The sequence below is a fragment of the Xyrauchen texanus genome, chromosome 33, assembly GCF_025860055.1.
Source record: "Xyrauchen texanus isolate HMW12.3.18 chromosome 33, RBS_HiC_50CHRs, whole genome shotgun sequence".
NCBI lineage: Eukaryota > Metazoa > Chordata > Actinopteri > Cypriniformes > Catostomidae > Xyrauchen > Xyrauchen texanus.
Window position 1 is genome coordinate 19,717,918 of NC_068308.1, and position 18,196 is coordinate 19,736,113.

The 18,196-nt window shown below is 37.4% G+C and overlaps 1 protein-coding gene across 1 annotated transcript in view; it reads left to right on the top strand.

The window, feature by feature from the left end:
- Nucleotides 1–1,274: 1,274 nt before the first annotated feature.
- Nucleotides 1,275–18,196, top strand: part of shisa8b (shisa family member 8b) — a 35,686-nt gene continuing 18,764 nt past the window's right edge. The window contains exons 1-3 of the mRNA XM_052102552.1: nt 1,275–1,463; nt 1,820–2,426; nt 16,658–16,779. Coding sequence (XP_051958512.1) covers nt 1,867–2,426; nt 16,658–16,779 — 682 coding nt within the window. The 5' untranslated portion in view covers nt 1,275–1,463; nt 1,820–1,866. The remainder of the gene's footprint in view (nt 1,464–1,819; nt 2,427–16,657; nt 16,780–18,196) is intronic.

Below are 18,196 nucleotides of genomic sequence, written 5' to 3' on the forward strand. Positions count from 1 at the left end.
ACCTCAACTCTCCTGCCTACAATATATTTGTGTATGATTGTCAGTGCCAAGGGAAAGAGAGGGAGATGGAGAAGGAGAAAGGGAAAGGGAGAGCATGCAGGAAGAACCAGGTGAGGAAACAACAACAATAAATTGACATATAGTGAATAGTGGCAAGCAAAACAGTAACTACTCATACTCCTATACTAACTTATTGGCATTAAGTAGCCTATATTACATTTACTTTTTGTAACATTATTTTACACCACATTTTTTCATAATAAAGGAGGAGGAAAACAACAGGGAGAGTCCATAAGGGATGAGAGGGAATTGACTAGAGAAAGAAATGAAGAGACAGAGGGAGTGCAACATAGAGACCACAAGCCAAAGCAGCAGAGACAGAAGAGAGCTGTTCAGACTTAGCGGATAAGGACACTGGTCCTAAACAGTTAAAGCTGTCTCAATACCCTCATACTCAGTTTGGCACACAAAAAAGAGCCTTTCAAGAACCATTTTTTGTAAATAATTTACAGAAGATGAATTACATTTTGTTGTCCAAGTACCTGTTACTTTGTTCAATAACAATAAAGTTGAATCTAATCTAACCAATCTGATGACTGTTGATACAAACGGAGGCACGTGGAGTTAACGGTCAGGAACACAGCTGAGTGAAGAAGGTTTTGTGTTTGTTACAGGGGGCTGTCTGTGTGAACTCTCACAATTAAGCTGGTGCTCTGAAAAGGTCTAAAAAAAAAAAAAGGAAAAAACAATCGGTATTTTGGAGTTAGTTGAACCAATGTTAAAATGATAAAGTTATTTTTCAATAGACATATTTTTTGTTTTTGTGTGAAAAGAGGGTGGATGGTGGCAGTGGGGCTCATTGGGTGCTCAGCACCCCTAAAGCTCTGACCCTAGAATCGCCCCTGGTTTCTGATATACAACATAATATCAATACACAACTACAGATTCTGGCCAATAAACCCTTAATTGTCCTAAATCACGCTCACTTATGTATAAACACAATCATGTAAAAGACAGATCTTCAGTAGAGTAGTGTCACTCCCTTCATACTAAGTAGCAACTAGATGGAAATAATTTCCCCCACCTCTCTCTCTCTCTCTCTCTCTCTCTCTCTCTCTTTCTGTGATATGCTCAGATCGGATGGGAGGAGCTTTAATTTGAATCCTGAACTGTTGCTCTTCACAAGGCTCAGAGATGCCACTCTGAGTGCATCACTGTGGATTAAAACAACTGTCTGTTGGCTTATCTGCTATGCACTCCAGAGGCAAGGAATTTTTATGCCAAATTAGTGGATATTGATAGAGGTAAAAAGGAAAGTAAAAACAAGGGAAGTTTACTACTTATCAGCACTGAGAATAAGTCACTACAGTGATGGGAATTGTCAAATGAATTGCATATCTGGTCAGAACCAAAGCTTGACAACAAATGCCCAAGCAAGTTTTTCCTCTCTCAAAAGGACAAAGGTAATGCTTTTTCTTTTTCTTTCTTTCTTTTTTTTGTGAAACTGTTTTAAGAACTGTTTTAAAAAACTAAATTGTAGAAGTACTTAAATATTATTTCAGTTTGTTAACCATACATTACACACACACACACACACACACACACACACACACACACACACACACACACACACACACACATATATATTTCAATTTATTTATAATCCCTAAATTATTCTTATTTAAATTATAGAATTTCAAATTAAAGATTTTATATCACAGCATTAGTTGTGTGATAACATTCAAATATTAAAATTAAACAGCACTTTCAAGTATTTTTCTTTTAAGATTTATTAAATATGTATTTATTTAATATTTAGGTATCTTCACTCAGTTAAATCAGTGGGCACAGTGTGTCGACTGAAGCATGGCAGTAAATAATGTTTTACTGCATCTTCTGGTCACTGCCATTCTGGGATTAGCCACTAAAGCAAAGGAAGAGACTACAACTGAGATGGATATCCAAACAGCTAATCAGACCATAGATACTTTGTTGATTTCTGTGACATCAGAGGGGCCTCTAACTTTGACCACACCCGCAGAGGCAGAGGAGGATACTGTGCCACCCACTGGCACCCGTTGCCAAGGTTACTATGATGTGATGGGCCAGTGGGACCCTCCCTTCAATTGTAATGCAGGTATCTTCCTGTACTGTTGTGGCACCTGTTTCTACCGGTTCTGCTGCCAGTTCCGTCAACAACGACTGGACCAGACCTCTTGCTCCAACTATGATAGTCCCGGTTGGGCCAACACTGGAAAACCTGTGGCCACCAACACTGAGGTGCAGCCAGACCATGAGCGGGATCGCACACACATGATAGTGTACATCATCTGTGGTGTGGTTGCCATCATGGTCCTAGTGGGAATCTTCACGAAACTGGGGCTGGAGAAGAGCCGTGGAGGCCAGAATGACCTCAGTAACTCAAGGTGAGTAGATATCTGCTCTCTTCTAAAACTTAGCGAGCTGCCTTGTTGCCTACATATGAGTCATACTTCTTCTAAGGTAGCATTCTTACTAAACTGACTGATTTGGAACGGTCTTCATAGGCAGCAACGCGTGCCACACAAATGTTAATCCTCAATGAATTGCACAGGACACTCAACACACAATTGATTCCAAAGTTTGCTTCCAGAGATTGACATTAGCATGTTGCTAAGCTAATAACACGATACTCTAATAAGCATAAATATACACACCACACAAATATGGGGTGAAATAGTCCAAATAGTTAATTAGTTGCAAATGGCTCTTAATTGACATTTTGGACCAATTTTGTTCTCTAATCCAGTTACAATAGATTTTGCGATTGCCTTCTCATGGTGTGCTGCCTTAGATTTTGGCTAAAATAAGGCATCATAGAAGGCATTAGTATGTTGCCTACCTTTTGTTTTTGCTTTGGGAGTTTGTCTATGCTGTCTAGGTAGTCAGCTCACTAGAGTTTAGAACAAAGCTAAAAACATTTTATGGTGTGTTAGTGTATTCAGAGTGTATTGGAGAGAGTATGGTTTACCAAGTAATCCTGCCCAGGCAAAAGCCAATAAAATGAAAGGTGTCTCTTTGTAATTGTAACGGTTATCTCCATAAGAGAAATCAATGAAAGGAAATTTGTGTTGTTGTCCTTAGATTATTTTAATATTCATCAACTACCTTAGACCCAAGCATGACTGCTATGTGCATTTTCCATTTCCTTTTTTGATTTGTAACTAAAAGCACCTTAAAAACTAAACAAAATTAAGGTCCAGCAGGACTATGTTGTGCAACTTTAAATTAAGTTATAGAAAGTCAGATAATTTTTTTTAATCAAATTGTTTATTATGTTTTTTGAGACGTTACAAGACATTACATAAGTAATTAATTGATTCTAATTAAACGTAATGGCCAACATAATCCAATCACTGCCTACCGTATTCAAACAAAATTATACATTATATATTATGAATCTATGTACTGATTATCATTGTCCCATGTCTGCCAAACATGTTGAGTGGTTCAAACATCATCTGCAGCCTGAAACTGAACATTAGACTGGATTTTAGCAGTGAATGCACTTGACTGCTAAAAGCTACACCTTCAGAAAAAGTAGCAAGTTACACTACAAGCTAAACACCAAAAGTAACTTGCTACATTTACGCTACTTATTTTATTTTCAATAGCAGATGCAAAGAGCATCCTGTATAGACAAAGCACCTAAAAGACTTATTCACTTGACGTTTATCAAAAGCATATATTACAGTTTAGTGCAATACATTATACAAGTATACAGTAGGTGCAATACGCATGTGCACTTAAAAAAACATGTAAATTCATATTTAAACTAAATATACTACCTATGCAAACCCATGTGTTCAACATGTAAAATCACTGATTTTTACATTACATTTTTTATATCTACACTAATGCCTCTACAAACCCATACCAATTTAAACGTAATTTCATTTGCACATTTCTGTATAAAAACTCTGTGTACATGCAGTATGCTATTCATCTTATCCTGTAATTCTGTGTCTAGCTGTTGTATTACTGTATGTACTGGAAGCTTTTGATGAGAGGCCAAATTTTGTGTGTGTGTGTGAGCACATCTGGGCAATAACAATGCACTTTGATATACAACTGTCATATTTATGTACCATTCTGTATTGTATTTGCATGGTGCTTCAAAGAATAGCATGTTACTACCATGGTAAACTGATATGTGATTACCATAGTCATATACTATTGTATTTACATGGAGCTTCACGGTCATTTAAAAAATACCATGGTACTTTGCTATACTATCACATTCATATATCATAGTATTAACATGGGGCTCCCAGGTAATGGTACATGTCCAAAAACATGGTAATGTCATGGTACTTTTTTTAATGTGTTTTTGTGTAGGCTAATCAGTGTTTTGAAACACTTTTAGTTGGAAAATGTATTTACCTGCAGAATTCATTCACAAGCTGCACACGTATTCAATTTAGTAAATACTTTTTTCATCACTAGCAAACGATAGGATGTATTTGCTGGTTTGGTTTCCATTTATTGATTGTAGATCCTCTGGAACCAGTAGTATCTTTATTTGACGTGTTATTAAATATTCCATAAGCTTGTTGACAAATGAGAGCCTGCGCTAAATGATCCAGCAGCACAAGTGCATGCTTTCTGAGCCATTCAGATTGAATTGCAAACCGATCCAGACCGCTTTCCTATCACATGTGACAAATTCATTGTAAACAACTGACACAAATGAGCGATTCATTTGTGATCGGACATCTTTAGTTCTGATTCAAAACTGGCATTAGTAAACACTGGCATGATGTAGCGGTGTAGCTTTTGTCAACGCTATAATCTAGTCAAAAATATGACTTTGCTACATATAAAATGTAGCAGAGCAACCACCTCACTACTCAGAGATGCAGTTAAGCTAATAGCTTCGCTTTTTTGATGCTGCCCATCACTGGCAAATTTGCACAGTGAATCTAAGATTTCTAATAAAAATGTTGTGCTATTTTACACATTAGTGTACATTGTATTTAGCTGCGTGGCATTTTGCGCTAAATCTTTAAATCTATAACAATTTAAAAAAAATGGCATATTGGATGAACACAGGGTTGAACGTGGATAAAGCTTCCACCATCCACCTTATATAGTTCATCTTTCTTTTCTCAACACCCAGTTCTCCTTCTCCGTTCCTTTCCCTCCAAATCTCATTCCTCCATTCTCGGTCTGGTCTGTGTTCAAATTGCACTTGTTTTTCTCACCATTCAAGATATATAAAATCCTTTTATGTATATCAAATTACCTGTCATGTGCAATGAAAGAAAATACAGAGAATTTATAATTCTACCAGCGTTCTGCAGTAACCCTCCCCATTTTAGACATGAAATGACCCAATAACGCAAATACCCCCATCGAGATGAACACACTTCCAAGACGAAAGCATTCATCCGAAGATTAGCACTTTTCTGAGATTAACACCTCTCCCAGATAGAGCATTTCCCACATGCTGAACACTGCACACCAGATTAACTATTTTTACAAGATTAAGAGTTCTCCTGAGATTAACACTCTGCTTTAAGCAACTTTTCTACAGATTAACTCTTTTTGAGGATATGGCTGCACTTCACAGCTCTAGAGAACATATTTATAAAAATGTCAATTCTCACCATAAAAAAGAACATCAAACATTTGTATTTAATTCTAAATTTCACTCGAATACAGTATGTTGGTCAAAGTTCTGGTATTGCTATGTAAGCACAGAAAATTGCTTATTTTCCTTGAAATACAGTATATGCCACTGCCGAACAAAGAAGGTCATAAAATGAGGGTAGGAAATAACATAGACAACACAGACAATGTAAGACATGATTCATTGTGGATTACAGCAGTGATACTTTGGGAGAATGTACATGGTTCAGATCTCAGCTTAAAGAGCATGCTGTGGCCAAAGGCAAGATTCTGTGCCATACAATATCCCATCCACAGTTATAAAAAGTCATTAGCATGCTGAGCAGCAGAGTACGCTCTCAGATTTGCAGTATGGGTGTCCTGAGGGGCCAAGGTCTTTTGAGATATCACTTTGTATAGTGTGAGACCCTTTGGTCACACCCAGATAAGGCAAGAATCAACAGCATTCAAGAGTAGAGTGCAAAGGAAATTCACTGGCACATTCAAATCTTTGTATAGATGCTTCTCATTGTCACCTTTTCATTTCTAACCTCTCTCTTTATCTTTCTTCTCTCAGTGCATTTTCTCTCATCTTCTTTTATGGCTGCTGGCTTTCAATGGGGACTCCACATTTATCAAAACAGTCTTTGTAAACCTCTTCCACATTACAACCACATGCCCCATCAGATTCTTTAATCAAGTGGATTTTGATATATGGATAAAGATGTTGCATGTTTTAATGTCTATGAATGTCTAAAACGGTGGCAGAAATCACTCACATTCAGACATTGAATCTTGGTCAGTCCAATTGAGTCATGCTACAGTCCCACAGATTATTTGCTTTAAACTGAAAAGTTTGACCTCATGTTGCTTCAAACTCATATGTCTTTATCCAGTGGAACAAAAGAGGTTTCGTCAAAATGCAAAATCTGTTTGTACTACAAAAATGCACGGTGATTACTAGCTGCAATTTTGCTTAGTTCATGTTGGGATTTGTACCTGGTCCCCTTGCATGATAAGCAAAAACTGTAACAGTACACTGAAAAAAATTTCCTTCATTCTCATATGCTTCAAATTAACTACTTTGATTCAAGTCAAAAGTATTATTTAACATGACTGAAACAACCTGAAAACTTTAGGTTAAACCAACAAAATTAGATTTTTAAGGGTTAGATCAGGTAGAAATTGCACCTTAAATTAATAATTGCAGGTTATCACATTTTACAGTGCAAATTGGCTTGCACTTTTACATTGATCTCAATGAATAAATTAGAAAAAACAATATTTGTAGGATGTTGGAGAGGGTGTGGTGAGCTCAAGCTCATCATACACATATGTTTTACTCTTGCAAAAAAATAAAAGTATTCTGGACAGAAGTCATTCAGACAATGGAACAAACTTTTAAGAAATCACACATAATAAAAGTGCAAAATATAATTTTAGGAATATGTCCTACGGTTCTTAATAGAGATGAGTTATATTTATTTAAAATAGTGAGAATTACAGCACTTAAAGCAATAACAAGACTCTGGAGAAGACAAGAATCCCCTGTCTGAAAAGATTGGCTAGAGTTAGTTTTGTTAGATGATAACATTAAATTAATGATAAAAGAGATTTTTGAAAAAAGATGGGCACCATTGAAATTAATGTATAAGTAGGAAGATAAGAAAGTAAATAAATAATAGACAAAATTATTTTTTATAAAGCTCCCCCTTTTTTATGTTTGTATATATGTGTTTATGTACTACATTTATGTATTATGTTCATGTATTATGTGTATAGGCGTATTATACAAGTATGTGCATACAAGTTCACTTTTGGACATACTGTATACATTAACTTATTTGCTTAATTGTAAATTGATTTCTTTTTTTCAATTTGAAAAGTGTATTGTGGTGGGACAATTATTAACACATAAAAATAAGAAGAAAATTAGAAAAATAATGGCGTCTTTATAAAAAGGAATGTTAAGGGATTGTACAATGCAATAAGAAAGGTATTGAATGGAAAGACACAATAAAGTATATATATAAAAAAAGAATCGGTGCATGATGTCCCTGATTCACATACATGTCAATTCAGATTTTTGAAAGCGTGAGAGAGAACAGAATGACCATTCTTACTTAAACTTATACACAAAAGTTTTAAATAAGCACAAATGAAATCTTTTGAGCAGAATTCACACTTATTTTAGTGAAGCCCCTATATTACCTGAGCTTCAGATGTGTGTACTTCTCATCTGTGTTGCTTTGCTGATATCTTGCATACTGAGGAAGTTACATGAAGTCTTCTTGTGCATGTACATGTATGCAGTTTTTTTAATCTTTATTTTATTTTTCTGATTAGTCCGTTATTTCCTTTAAAAGCCACACATAACCGGCAAAGTTAAAGTCCATTATTTTAGTGCAACGGATGATTTATTGGTGAGCAGGCGTTCATTTGATGTTTTCTGGGATGAACTCTCCTCTTGTGGTCACCCGAAACTGATCTTAATAAAAGACAAATAGTGAAAAAGAGAGAAAGTGTGGAAGAACGATAGAATAGGATAGGGATGAAGACACAAAGATTGCTTTAAACGATCCACCAAACTTTTGTTGTAAATGTATCCATATGGAAAAGTGCAGAGGATAATGCAAAAGTCTACATCATGAGTATTCCACTCTCTTTCTGTTGCCTCACATACATCTCTGTACTAGTTTGTACTCTTATGAACAATTCTGGAACTGTGTATCACTTCTCATGCTACTGTAACCTCTAGGATGAATTGTTTTTGGTGTATTATTTCTCATTTGTAACTCGCTTTTGGATAAAAGTGCTTGCTAAATGAATAAATGTAAACAATAATACCAGTGAGGTATAACACAAAATAGCATGGAATAATACTAATAATGTTGAATAAAATTGTGCACATAACGTAAATGACGTGAGGGGCTATTGGGTTGACACAATGTAAATTTGACTAATTGGCTTTCTGCGGCTTAGGCATTACACAAATAATTCAGTTCTACATCGCATTAAGGAAGGCCAAGTTGTTCCACTTGTAATATAATTAGATACGGCACTCTAAGAATAATTGCTGATAAAATCACTTAACTCGAATCCAAAGATTGAGAGTCATGTTGGGCACAAAAGAAAGTACACAGAGGAATTCAGACAAGGCAGCCCGTGCACGTTTTCACTAGAATGACCACGTTGCAGCCAGTTATATTGCTGCAATAAATTATATAATGTAATGATCATTACAATTAAATGAGACAAGGATATTAATTATCCCATTGAATAAAAAAAGACACTGAAGCTCATTAGGCTACTGATATCTATATACAATCACTGAGCACTATATAACACAATATTATTAGTAACACCTGTACACCTATTTATTCATACAATTTTCTAATCAGCCGTTCCTAATAAAGTGCTTAGTGAGTGTATGTAAAAATATAATGCATATCTGTACATGTAAAATGTTTTTAAGATGAATTTGATTAAGTGAAAGACAGTTCTGAGAAGCAAATTATAACTCCCCATCAGATAAACTGTTTAAGGCATTTGGTCTAAAACATGTTAATTATACTAATGGTGTTTCAGTTTTAAAGAATTCAATTTGTCCAATTTGTGTTTGAATTCATTATAATTAATAATCCTAAACACATTTTTTATTTTTTTTTGCAGAGCCGAGACGCGTCCAGCGACATATAAATGTCCATACAAAGCAAGGCCTGATACAGTTTGTAAGGTCATGCTCACTGTTTTCATCAATTTGCTAAAATAAAAGATAAAATATTAGGACACTAGTGTGATTAAACAATCATGTTGAATAGCATTGCTTGTGATCCAGCATAGCTTGCTGTCAGAGCCACTTAGGTAGGACTCTGCAGTAGTGCTATCCCAGGGTTCCCTTTTTAGCAGCTGCAATAAACGAGCTCGCCCTCTTGGGTGTCTTGGGTGCATGCTCATTAATCATAATAGAAATGAATAGTATGAATAGTTAAACTAGAAACACCATCATTTTTATGAAGGCATAAAAGAGAAAATGGGGACCCCACCATGAACTCTGACTCAATTCGAACAGTATAATAAACCATAATTTAAATTTCAATAACCTAATGGCAGCTAATGAAACTATTTGAAAAGCACAAATATCTTTTTTCTGTGTCGCCTTTCTTTGTCTTTTGATTTGCAGTAGATACTTCCATTGTCTTTCAGACAAAGACACACCTTACACACCTGCACTGAATGTGCATACTCACCACAACACATACAGTGCCTTGCAAAAGTATTCAGACCCCTGACCTCTCTCATATTAACAAATTACAAATGGTATATTTTATTTTAAAACACTGAAACTCAAAATCAATTATTGTAAGGTGACATTGTTTGTTTGTTCGGAAATATATTTATGAAAATAAAAAAACGTAAATATCTTACATAAGGATTCAACCCCCACAAATTTATATTTGGTTGAGCCACCTTTTGCTGCAATAAATGCTTTAAGTCTTTTGGAGTACATATGTAACAGCTTTGCACACAGTGACAGAGTGATTTTGGCCCATTCTTCTCGGCAGAGGTGCTCCAGGTTGTTCAGATTGGTTGGGTGACGTTTGTGGACTGCAAATTTAAAATAGTGCCACAGATTCTCAATAGGATTAAGTTCAGGACTTTGACTGGGCCACTGTAGGACATCTTTCTTTTTGTTCTTGAGCGACTCCAATGTTGCTTTGGCCTTGTGCTTGGGATCATTGTCCTGCTGAAAGATGAATTTCCTCCCAAGCTTCAGTTTTTTAGTGGACTGAAGCAGGTTATCTTGCAGTATTTCCCTATATTTTGCTACATCCATTCTTCCTTCAATTCTGACAAGATGCCCAGTCCCTGCTGATGAGAAGCATCCCCACAGCATGATGCCGCCGCCACCATACTTCACTGTAGGGATGGTGTTTCTTCAGGCATAGGAAGTGTTAGGTTTGCGCCACACATAGCACTTTGAGTTTTGGCCAAAAAGCTCTATCTTGGTCTCATCTGACCACAAAGCATTCTACCACATCACAGCTGGGTCACTCACATCCTTTCTGGCAAACTCCAGACGTACTTACAGATGGTACATTTTGAGTAAAGACCTTCTTTCTTGTCACACTCCCATACAGGCCAGCGTTATGCAGTGCTCTTGATATGGTTGACTGGTGCACTATTACTCTACTCCCAACCACTGAACTTTGTAGCTCCTTCAAAGTGATTGTTGGCATCTCTGTGGCATCTCTCACCAGTCTCCGTTTTGTTAGGCTGAGTTTTGAGGGATGGCCTATTCTTGGCTGTGCTTGGGAGGTGTGGTGCAGCTTCCACTTCCTGATTATTGATCCAACTCTGCTCACTAGGATATACAACATTTGGATATAATTTTTTACCCTTTCTCTAATCTATGCATTTTTATTACTTTATCTCTAACTTCTGTGGAATGCTCTTTGGCCTTCATTTTCCTTCAGAATCATAGCCTGATCAATGATCCTTCAACAATGGGATTTTTATCCAGAAAATGTGATTGCAACTTTAATGATTCATAGGTGGATGCCAATGGTAAAGTAAATGTGTCCTCGTTAGGGCAATTTCTTTCATCAGTGTAACCTGGCAGCTTCCACAGCACAGGGGTTGAATACTTATTCAAGCAAGCTATTTCAGTTTTTTAAATATATATATTTCCCAACATAAAACCAATGTCACCTAGCAATAATTGATTTTGAGTTCCAGTGTTTTAAAATAAAATTTCAAACAGAACTAAAATTCAATGCACAATTTATAATAAAGTAATATAAGACAATTGGTCAGAGTTCTGAATACTTTTGCAAGGTACTTTATTCAGTGTGTGTGAGTGAGACAGCACCACAGCAGGAGACAGATTGAGGGATTTAGTGTGCATCTTAGACAGTGGCAAAGGGTGAAAGCACAGCAGGAAATCTCACAAAGCTGGAGTCAATGACATCAACTGTCTGGGAATAAGCATGGGACATTCTCAAAGTCACCCTAAATGAGGACAATCTTGTAAAATCACTATGAAAAACCAAACCAACCAACTCGAAACACTATCTGCTCTAAATAATTATAATAATATAATAATAAAAATAATAATAATAGCCCTAATTGGTAGAGACACAGCTGGAAATCAAAGCAGTCAGCATATATACCTGATAAGAGCATGCATGTTTAACATGGCTGGAGCACTTGTCCATAATTCTAGAAACTCTGCCGTAAGAAATACGTAAGCATATTTCAACATATTTCTATCAGCATCAAGGGGGAAAACAACTCCTTTTCATATTTTACATCATGTAAATACATTTGCACTTCATGATTCTGTATTTGTGGGCAAAAGCACCACTCAAACAAATAGACCATGCCTTGTCATGACGAATAATTACACAAGTTACTAAGCATTACTGATGTATAGCTGTGAAATATTTTCTTGAATGTATAGTTGTAAAGTCCTTTTTTTAACTCTCAATCTCCACTTTCACTTTCTTCTTCCTTTGTTGTTGGGATTCACATTCTTTGTGCGTATTACCACCTACTGGGCAGGGAGGAGAATTTATAGTAGCAAAAAGGACTTAAATTTTGATCTGTTTCTCACCTACATCTATCATATCCTTTCAGAAGATATGGATTTAACCACTGGAGTCATATAGATTACTTTTATGCTGCCTTTATGTGCCTTTTGGACCTTCAAAATATTGGTGCCATTCACTTGCATTGTGAGGACCTACAGAGCTGAAATATTCTTCTAAAAATCTTAAAATGAGATTTTTGGGTGATCTATCCAGGTTTGGCTACACGATTAATAATTTAAATCTATTGACATCCCTAATATTTTTAAATATATATATTTTTTGTTTAACAAGGCAAAACACCCTTGTTTGGGAATAACTGGATTAAGCAGACAGACAACACTCAAAAATCTACAGTCTTGCCAAGTGGTGGAGACCAAAAAATGCTAATGCACCCCTATCCTAGACATTTTGAGAGAGGACAACTGTTTAGGATTGCCCAGTCCAATTACCAACAGGTGTGAACCCCCCGGGAGACCTAGAACAAACAGATGATGTTTGTCATATACTCAAACATGAGTTCAGTTTTATTCCCATCATGAGAATTCCAAAAGCACTAAGGGTGAGATTATATCCGAAGCAGCACAGGAGATCAACAAAACAACTGCTCCTATCCATTTACATTAACCTACAATCCGTTTCCTTTCTGTCCTACATGGAAGTGTCTCCAGCATTTAGAAGTCATGACTGTGATGGATGACTGTATTCTCATGCCAATCTGATGTGCTGTTGTTCTTATTTTGTGCTGCAGTGTCCTACTGCCAATGGCATTGTCCCGGCGAAGGGGCAGCGCACTTGTGCTTGACAATCACATTAGATCTCATCACAGTCCATGTTGGTTAAGGATGTTGGACAGACTTAGAGTGCTCACCATAGATACAAGTGAAGGCTGTAGGATACAGAGCAATAATGGTGTGTCAAGGATTTGAAGAACAGACCACACAGGAGGACTCATGGATGCAGGAAAGGTGTTTGTGAAATCGAAGACATTAGTATCAGCAGACCTCTATAATTGCAGTCTTTATGGATGCCAACAAGAGTCCTAAGAGATTTCAACTGCTTACGTGTACTTTGCTTTTAAATGTGACTTGTCTAATGGTTAAGGAGTACAGCCAGTGTGTTCAGAGAACATATTGAGTGTGAACTCATTGCCTGACTATACTGCACCAATAAATGTTTGTTGACATGCCAGATGATGATAAATCACTGTATTGATAAAATATGGCAATGTGCTGATTATTGGCTTGTGGGCACACAGCACCGAACCATTAATGTTACACTGAAATATGTCAGTAGTTTACTGATATGAAGTGGTAGATCTTGGCATAGGCAGTCGCCTAGGGCGGCAGCATTCTCTGGGTCAAACCGATGAGCCGTGCCAAATCCCTGCATCAATTTTAGGAAGTAAATAGATGTGTTTGTCCTGTAACTGCACCTTGCCTTACTGATCAGCAAGATTTGCCTGTTGCAGTGGGGGGAGTTGAAAAGAGGTCTGTGCAGAAGAAGTAAAAGTAGTATGGGTTGGATGTCATTGCCAACATAGACATTATTCATGGTTGCGCCATCTATGATTTTTAATAGGAATGACAACAAGGCTGTGAGGGATAGACTTGCATCTCTTCAATGGCACACACAATATAAAGCTGTAAGAATCTCCTCGATCACATCTGATTTTCCACAACTCATGTTGTCTGGTGTTTTTTGTCTACTAAATGTTCTTGAAGAGTTTTTTTTCAAAGTTTTGTCAGCGTTACGATCCAAAAACTAAACATTAAACTGCAGTACAAACCATTTAATAAGGTCTATGAAACGTACGTCATCATTGTCATCGGAGAGCCTGGCCAATCACTGGGTCGTCATCAGAGCTTGGAGGAACTGCACCGGCTGAGCCAGGTGGCTAGTCTCGACTTGCTCTAGTGGTATTTTGATAGCATGTGTCACAGTGACTACAGTCCGACAGAATTTCTAGCTGACATACACTTCTTCAAGCAAGGCATCAATTAGTCTGCACAGCACTGCATGTAGTCAAACTCAACTATTAACTAGCTACTTACTTTATTACATTATACAATAGAGTGACAATAGTTCAACTATTTTCACAATAGTGTAGCTGTTCTAATAACAAGGTATTTTTAACAACGAGTTAAACACTATATTGTTTTTTGCTCACAAAAGTCGAATAAACCAAGACATTCATTAAATGCATTTGCCTAAACTGCCCTCTCTCTTTCTCTCTCTCTCTTATGGGAAGTCCAAAACATTCAATTGAATTGGTTCTTTCTGACGGTTCATGTCATTGTATCAGTTAAAACAAGCAATTCACAAATCCAGTCCTATTCATTGTAGTGAATCTGCTTGTTCAATATTTTAGAGCTTCTTGTTTCAGATGGTTAAAAATTAACCAGTTCAAATAAACGATTCACTGGTTCACTTGAGCCCATTCATAAAAGTCATTGTGTCTTTTCTGAAGCAAAATATTTAGGTAATTGTAGCTTTTTTTTCACTGTTTTCAACACAGTTAAAATAAAAGGTTTTTTTCAATTTAAAGGTGGGGTATGTGATTTGCAAAACGGCCGGCAGATTTTGAAAATACACAACTCATAAGGTCCTACCTTCTCTCCTCCAACGCTGGCCCTGACTCCACCCATTCGAAAAACATGGACGCGCAATCATGCACGAGCGAAAACTCAGATGCGCGAGAGCGAGCCAGGCTAGCATAGGTTGGAGTTTCTGCATGACGTCACCATGTACCTGCTAAGACCGTCAACATGGCACAACATTCAGCGGTAAATTGCACCAGATATTATTAACATTCAACAGTCACATAAATCATTAATATTGTTAGAAAACTGATGTTTTTGAAATGTAAATATATATTGTATAAATATATATAAAATATATAAAAATATATTGGACGTCCTGGTTGTCACCGAAGTTTATGGCTAAATATAGGGCTGACCGATATAACGTTATCAGATGAGATTGTTATGCGCATCTCGTCAGTAAAGCACATAACATAAAGTGCATTCATTGATTAGTAAATCGCCATCAGCTGCTTTCAGATGGAGCGGCGTATACTACACAGAGCCGTAGTTCACTAACAAGATCATTTTTTTCTTCAGATTGTTTTCATGAAATTGCTTGAGATATAACCATGAAAAAATTGTTACATCTTTTGCATCCACCAGCCAAATTTGACCCGAGCATCTACTGTGGCTTTACACAGGATATTATGCCATTTTTTCTTTTTTGCACATCTATGAATTAGATTTTTTCTCAAACACTTCACTTACATTTAGCATATTTCCCAAATGCTCTCGCATACTTTTTTGTCTCTCGCTGGGACTGCATCTTGTTTACAAGCATCCGCACACACACACACGTGCGCACGCACGCGCGTTGGGTTTCCATGTTTTATGGGGACTTTCCATAGACATAATGGTTTTTATACTGCACAAACTATATATTCTAACCCCTAAAATCCCAGAAAACTTTCTTCATTTTTAAATAATAAAAAAAAAAACATAATTTAGTATGATTTATAAGCTGTTTTCCTCAAAAGTTTGGGTTTTACTATCCTTATGGGGACATTTGGTCCCCACAAAGTGATAAATACACACACACACATTCCTGTACAACACAGACATGGCAGATGTAACAAATTAACTAAATCAAAGGTACCTAGGCCTATAGGGGGTGTGGCAACATTTTGTTGATGCAAACATTAGTCTAAAAAAACACTTGAAAGTGGAAATCATCCACATTTTACTATGCAACCATCTGCTGCCGACCCAGCTTGCAGCATACTCCTGGATCAACAATTGGCATTTCACTTTTATCACCAAGTTGTATTGAGCAGTTAAGAGTAATAGGAAATTCATTTAAATTACTTGTAATTCTGACTTTAAATGTTAATATAAATTATATTATAGTTATATTTAAAAAACAAATAACAGAAATGATGATAAAGAAATATGTCTACAGGTATCACAATGGTTTTGCTGTAGTAAATATATATTTTGAATGTATGTCAAAGGCTTTCTATGTTTTATTATTTCTAAAAACAAATGGCATATTAATTAATATCTTTCATATTTGCCAGTTAACATGCAAATAATAATAATATTATATATATATATATATATATATATATATATATATATATATATATAAAATCATTCATAACCAGATGGTTTTCATCTAAAACTATATTGTAAGTCATTCATACATTCTTAACTGTTTTTGTGTTGACTGTCCTCATGGGGTTGTGTAGTGTAGTGACTAAAGCTCAGGGCTGGTGAACATGAGTTGTGTTTGTGCCCCTTAAGGAACAAGCCTTGAATTATCACTGTTGAGTCCTTGACCAAGGTACTTAGGATACAAGGGTCTGGTAAATTACTACTCTTTTCTCTATGCAGGACCCTGCAGGAGTTGCTGAAGCAGCCTGGTTGGGAGGTGAGTCCTGTGGAAGGACCTTTGAGCAGCACGACCCCTATCGGAGCAAATGGCATCTCAGCCAGGATGCTTCGCAGCCGCAGCGGTGAGCTCACCAAAGTGCCTGTTCTCATCACTTCCTCTTTCTTTAACCTACTGTTCTCCCATCATACAATCATTGGAGAAAAATGTAGATTAGACACTTGCATAACCTTAAATAACTTCTCTAAATGACACAATGTCATTCATGCACACAAACAAGTTTGCACAAATCAAAGAAGCAGTGACCTTTTCTTAGGAGCCCTGACTGTGCACGCTGGGTAGGCATAGCAGGCCGGGCATCCAGTGGGTAGATACACATTTCCGATGGCAGCATATGTGTATTTCAGCAAGGAGAATCACTGTAAGAGTCATTGCAGTCTTTGTATACCTCTGTTCACACAGCTCTGTTTCTCAAGGTGCTCAGCTCCTTAGAGTATTGAGTGACATCACATACGATAAATCACTGACTCACAGCTGCTCTAATTCTTTCCTAAAAACAACAATAAATAAAAAACCCATCCACCCTAAATCTTCCTCCCCCTATCCTGCAGTATTTTTTTTTCTGTTTCTCTGTTCATTACCTTCCAAATCTCATTCCTTTGTTCTCTTTCCTGCCAATGTTCAAATAAAAAAATCTTGTTTTGTCATCGCTCTGACTCATACTTGCAACATTGGCTGGCAACAGGTAGACGCAGAGACGATGATGAAGTGTGATGAACCCAATTGCAGTTTAATAACAAGAGTGAGATCCTATAAGCCCTAACTTCAAATGTGACTACAAAACAAACATGAACGACTTAACTAAACTTGACTTGGCATGACATGGCTTGACTATGATTCAAAACATGACTTGACTTGACTTAATCATAGAACCAACATGGCGACTTGATGTGGTTACGTCGCAGGATATGGAAACATGGTGAAACAAGGTGTGGGGCATGGTAGGGAGAAAACAAGGCATGGAGCATGAGACCAGGGTGGAGCCCATGGGGGGTGGAGCCATGAGAGGCTCGAGGGGCAGAGCCATGGAAGGTGGAGCCATGAGAGGTTCGAGAGGCATGGCCATGGAGAACTGGAGACCTGGAGAGTAGCCAAAGACTCGGGCCAGGGTGGAGCCAGAGGCAGGGAGGACCAAGGTGGAGCTGGGGGATCGGAAGACTGAGGCAGAGCCGGTGTGGCTGAGGACCAAGGCGGAGCCGTAAGGATGGAGGTCCCTAGTGGATCTGAAGGATCGGAGAGACGAGGCATAGTCAGAGGATCGGAGAGCCAAGGCGGAGCCAGGTGACTGACAGGCCAAGGAGGAGCTGGAGGGACGAGGGACCCAGGTAAAGCCGACAAGCTGAAGGACCGCGGTGGAGCCAAGGGAACATAGAGCTGAGATGATCTCGAGGGATTGACAGGTCATGGTGGATTCCAGGGCTCGGAGGGTCTAGGCGGAGTCAGAGGTTTGAAAGTTATCCATGACTGGGGTATCTCAGTGG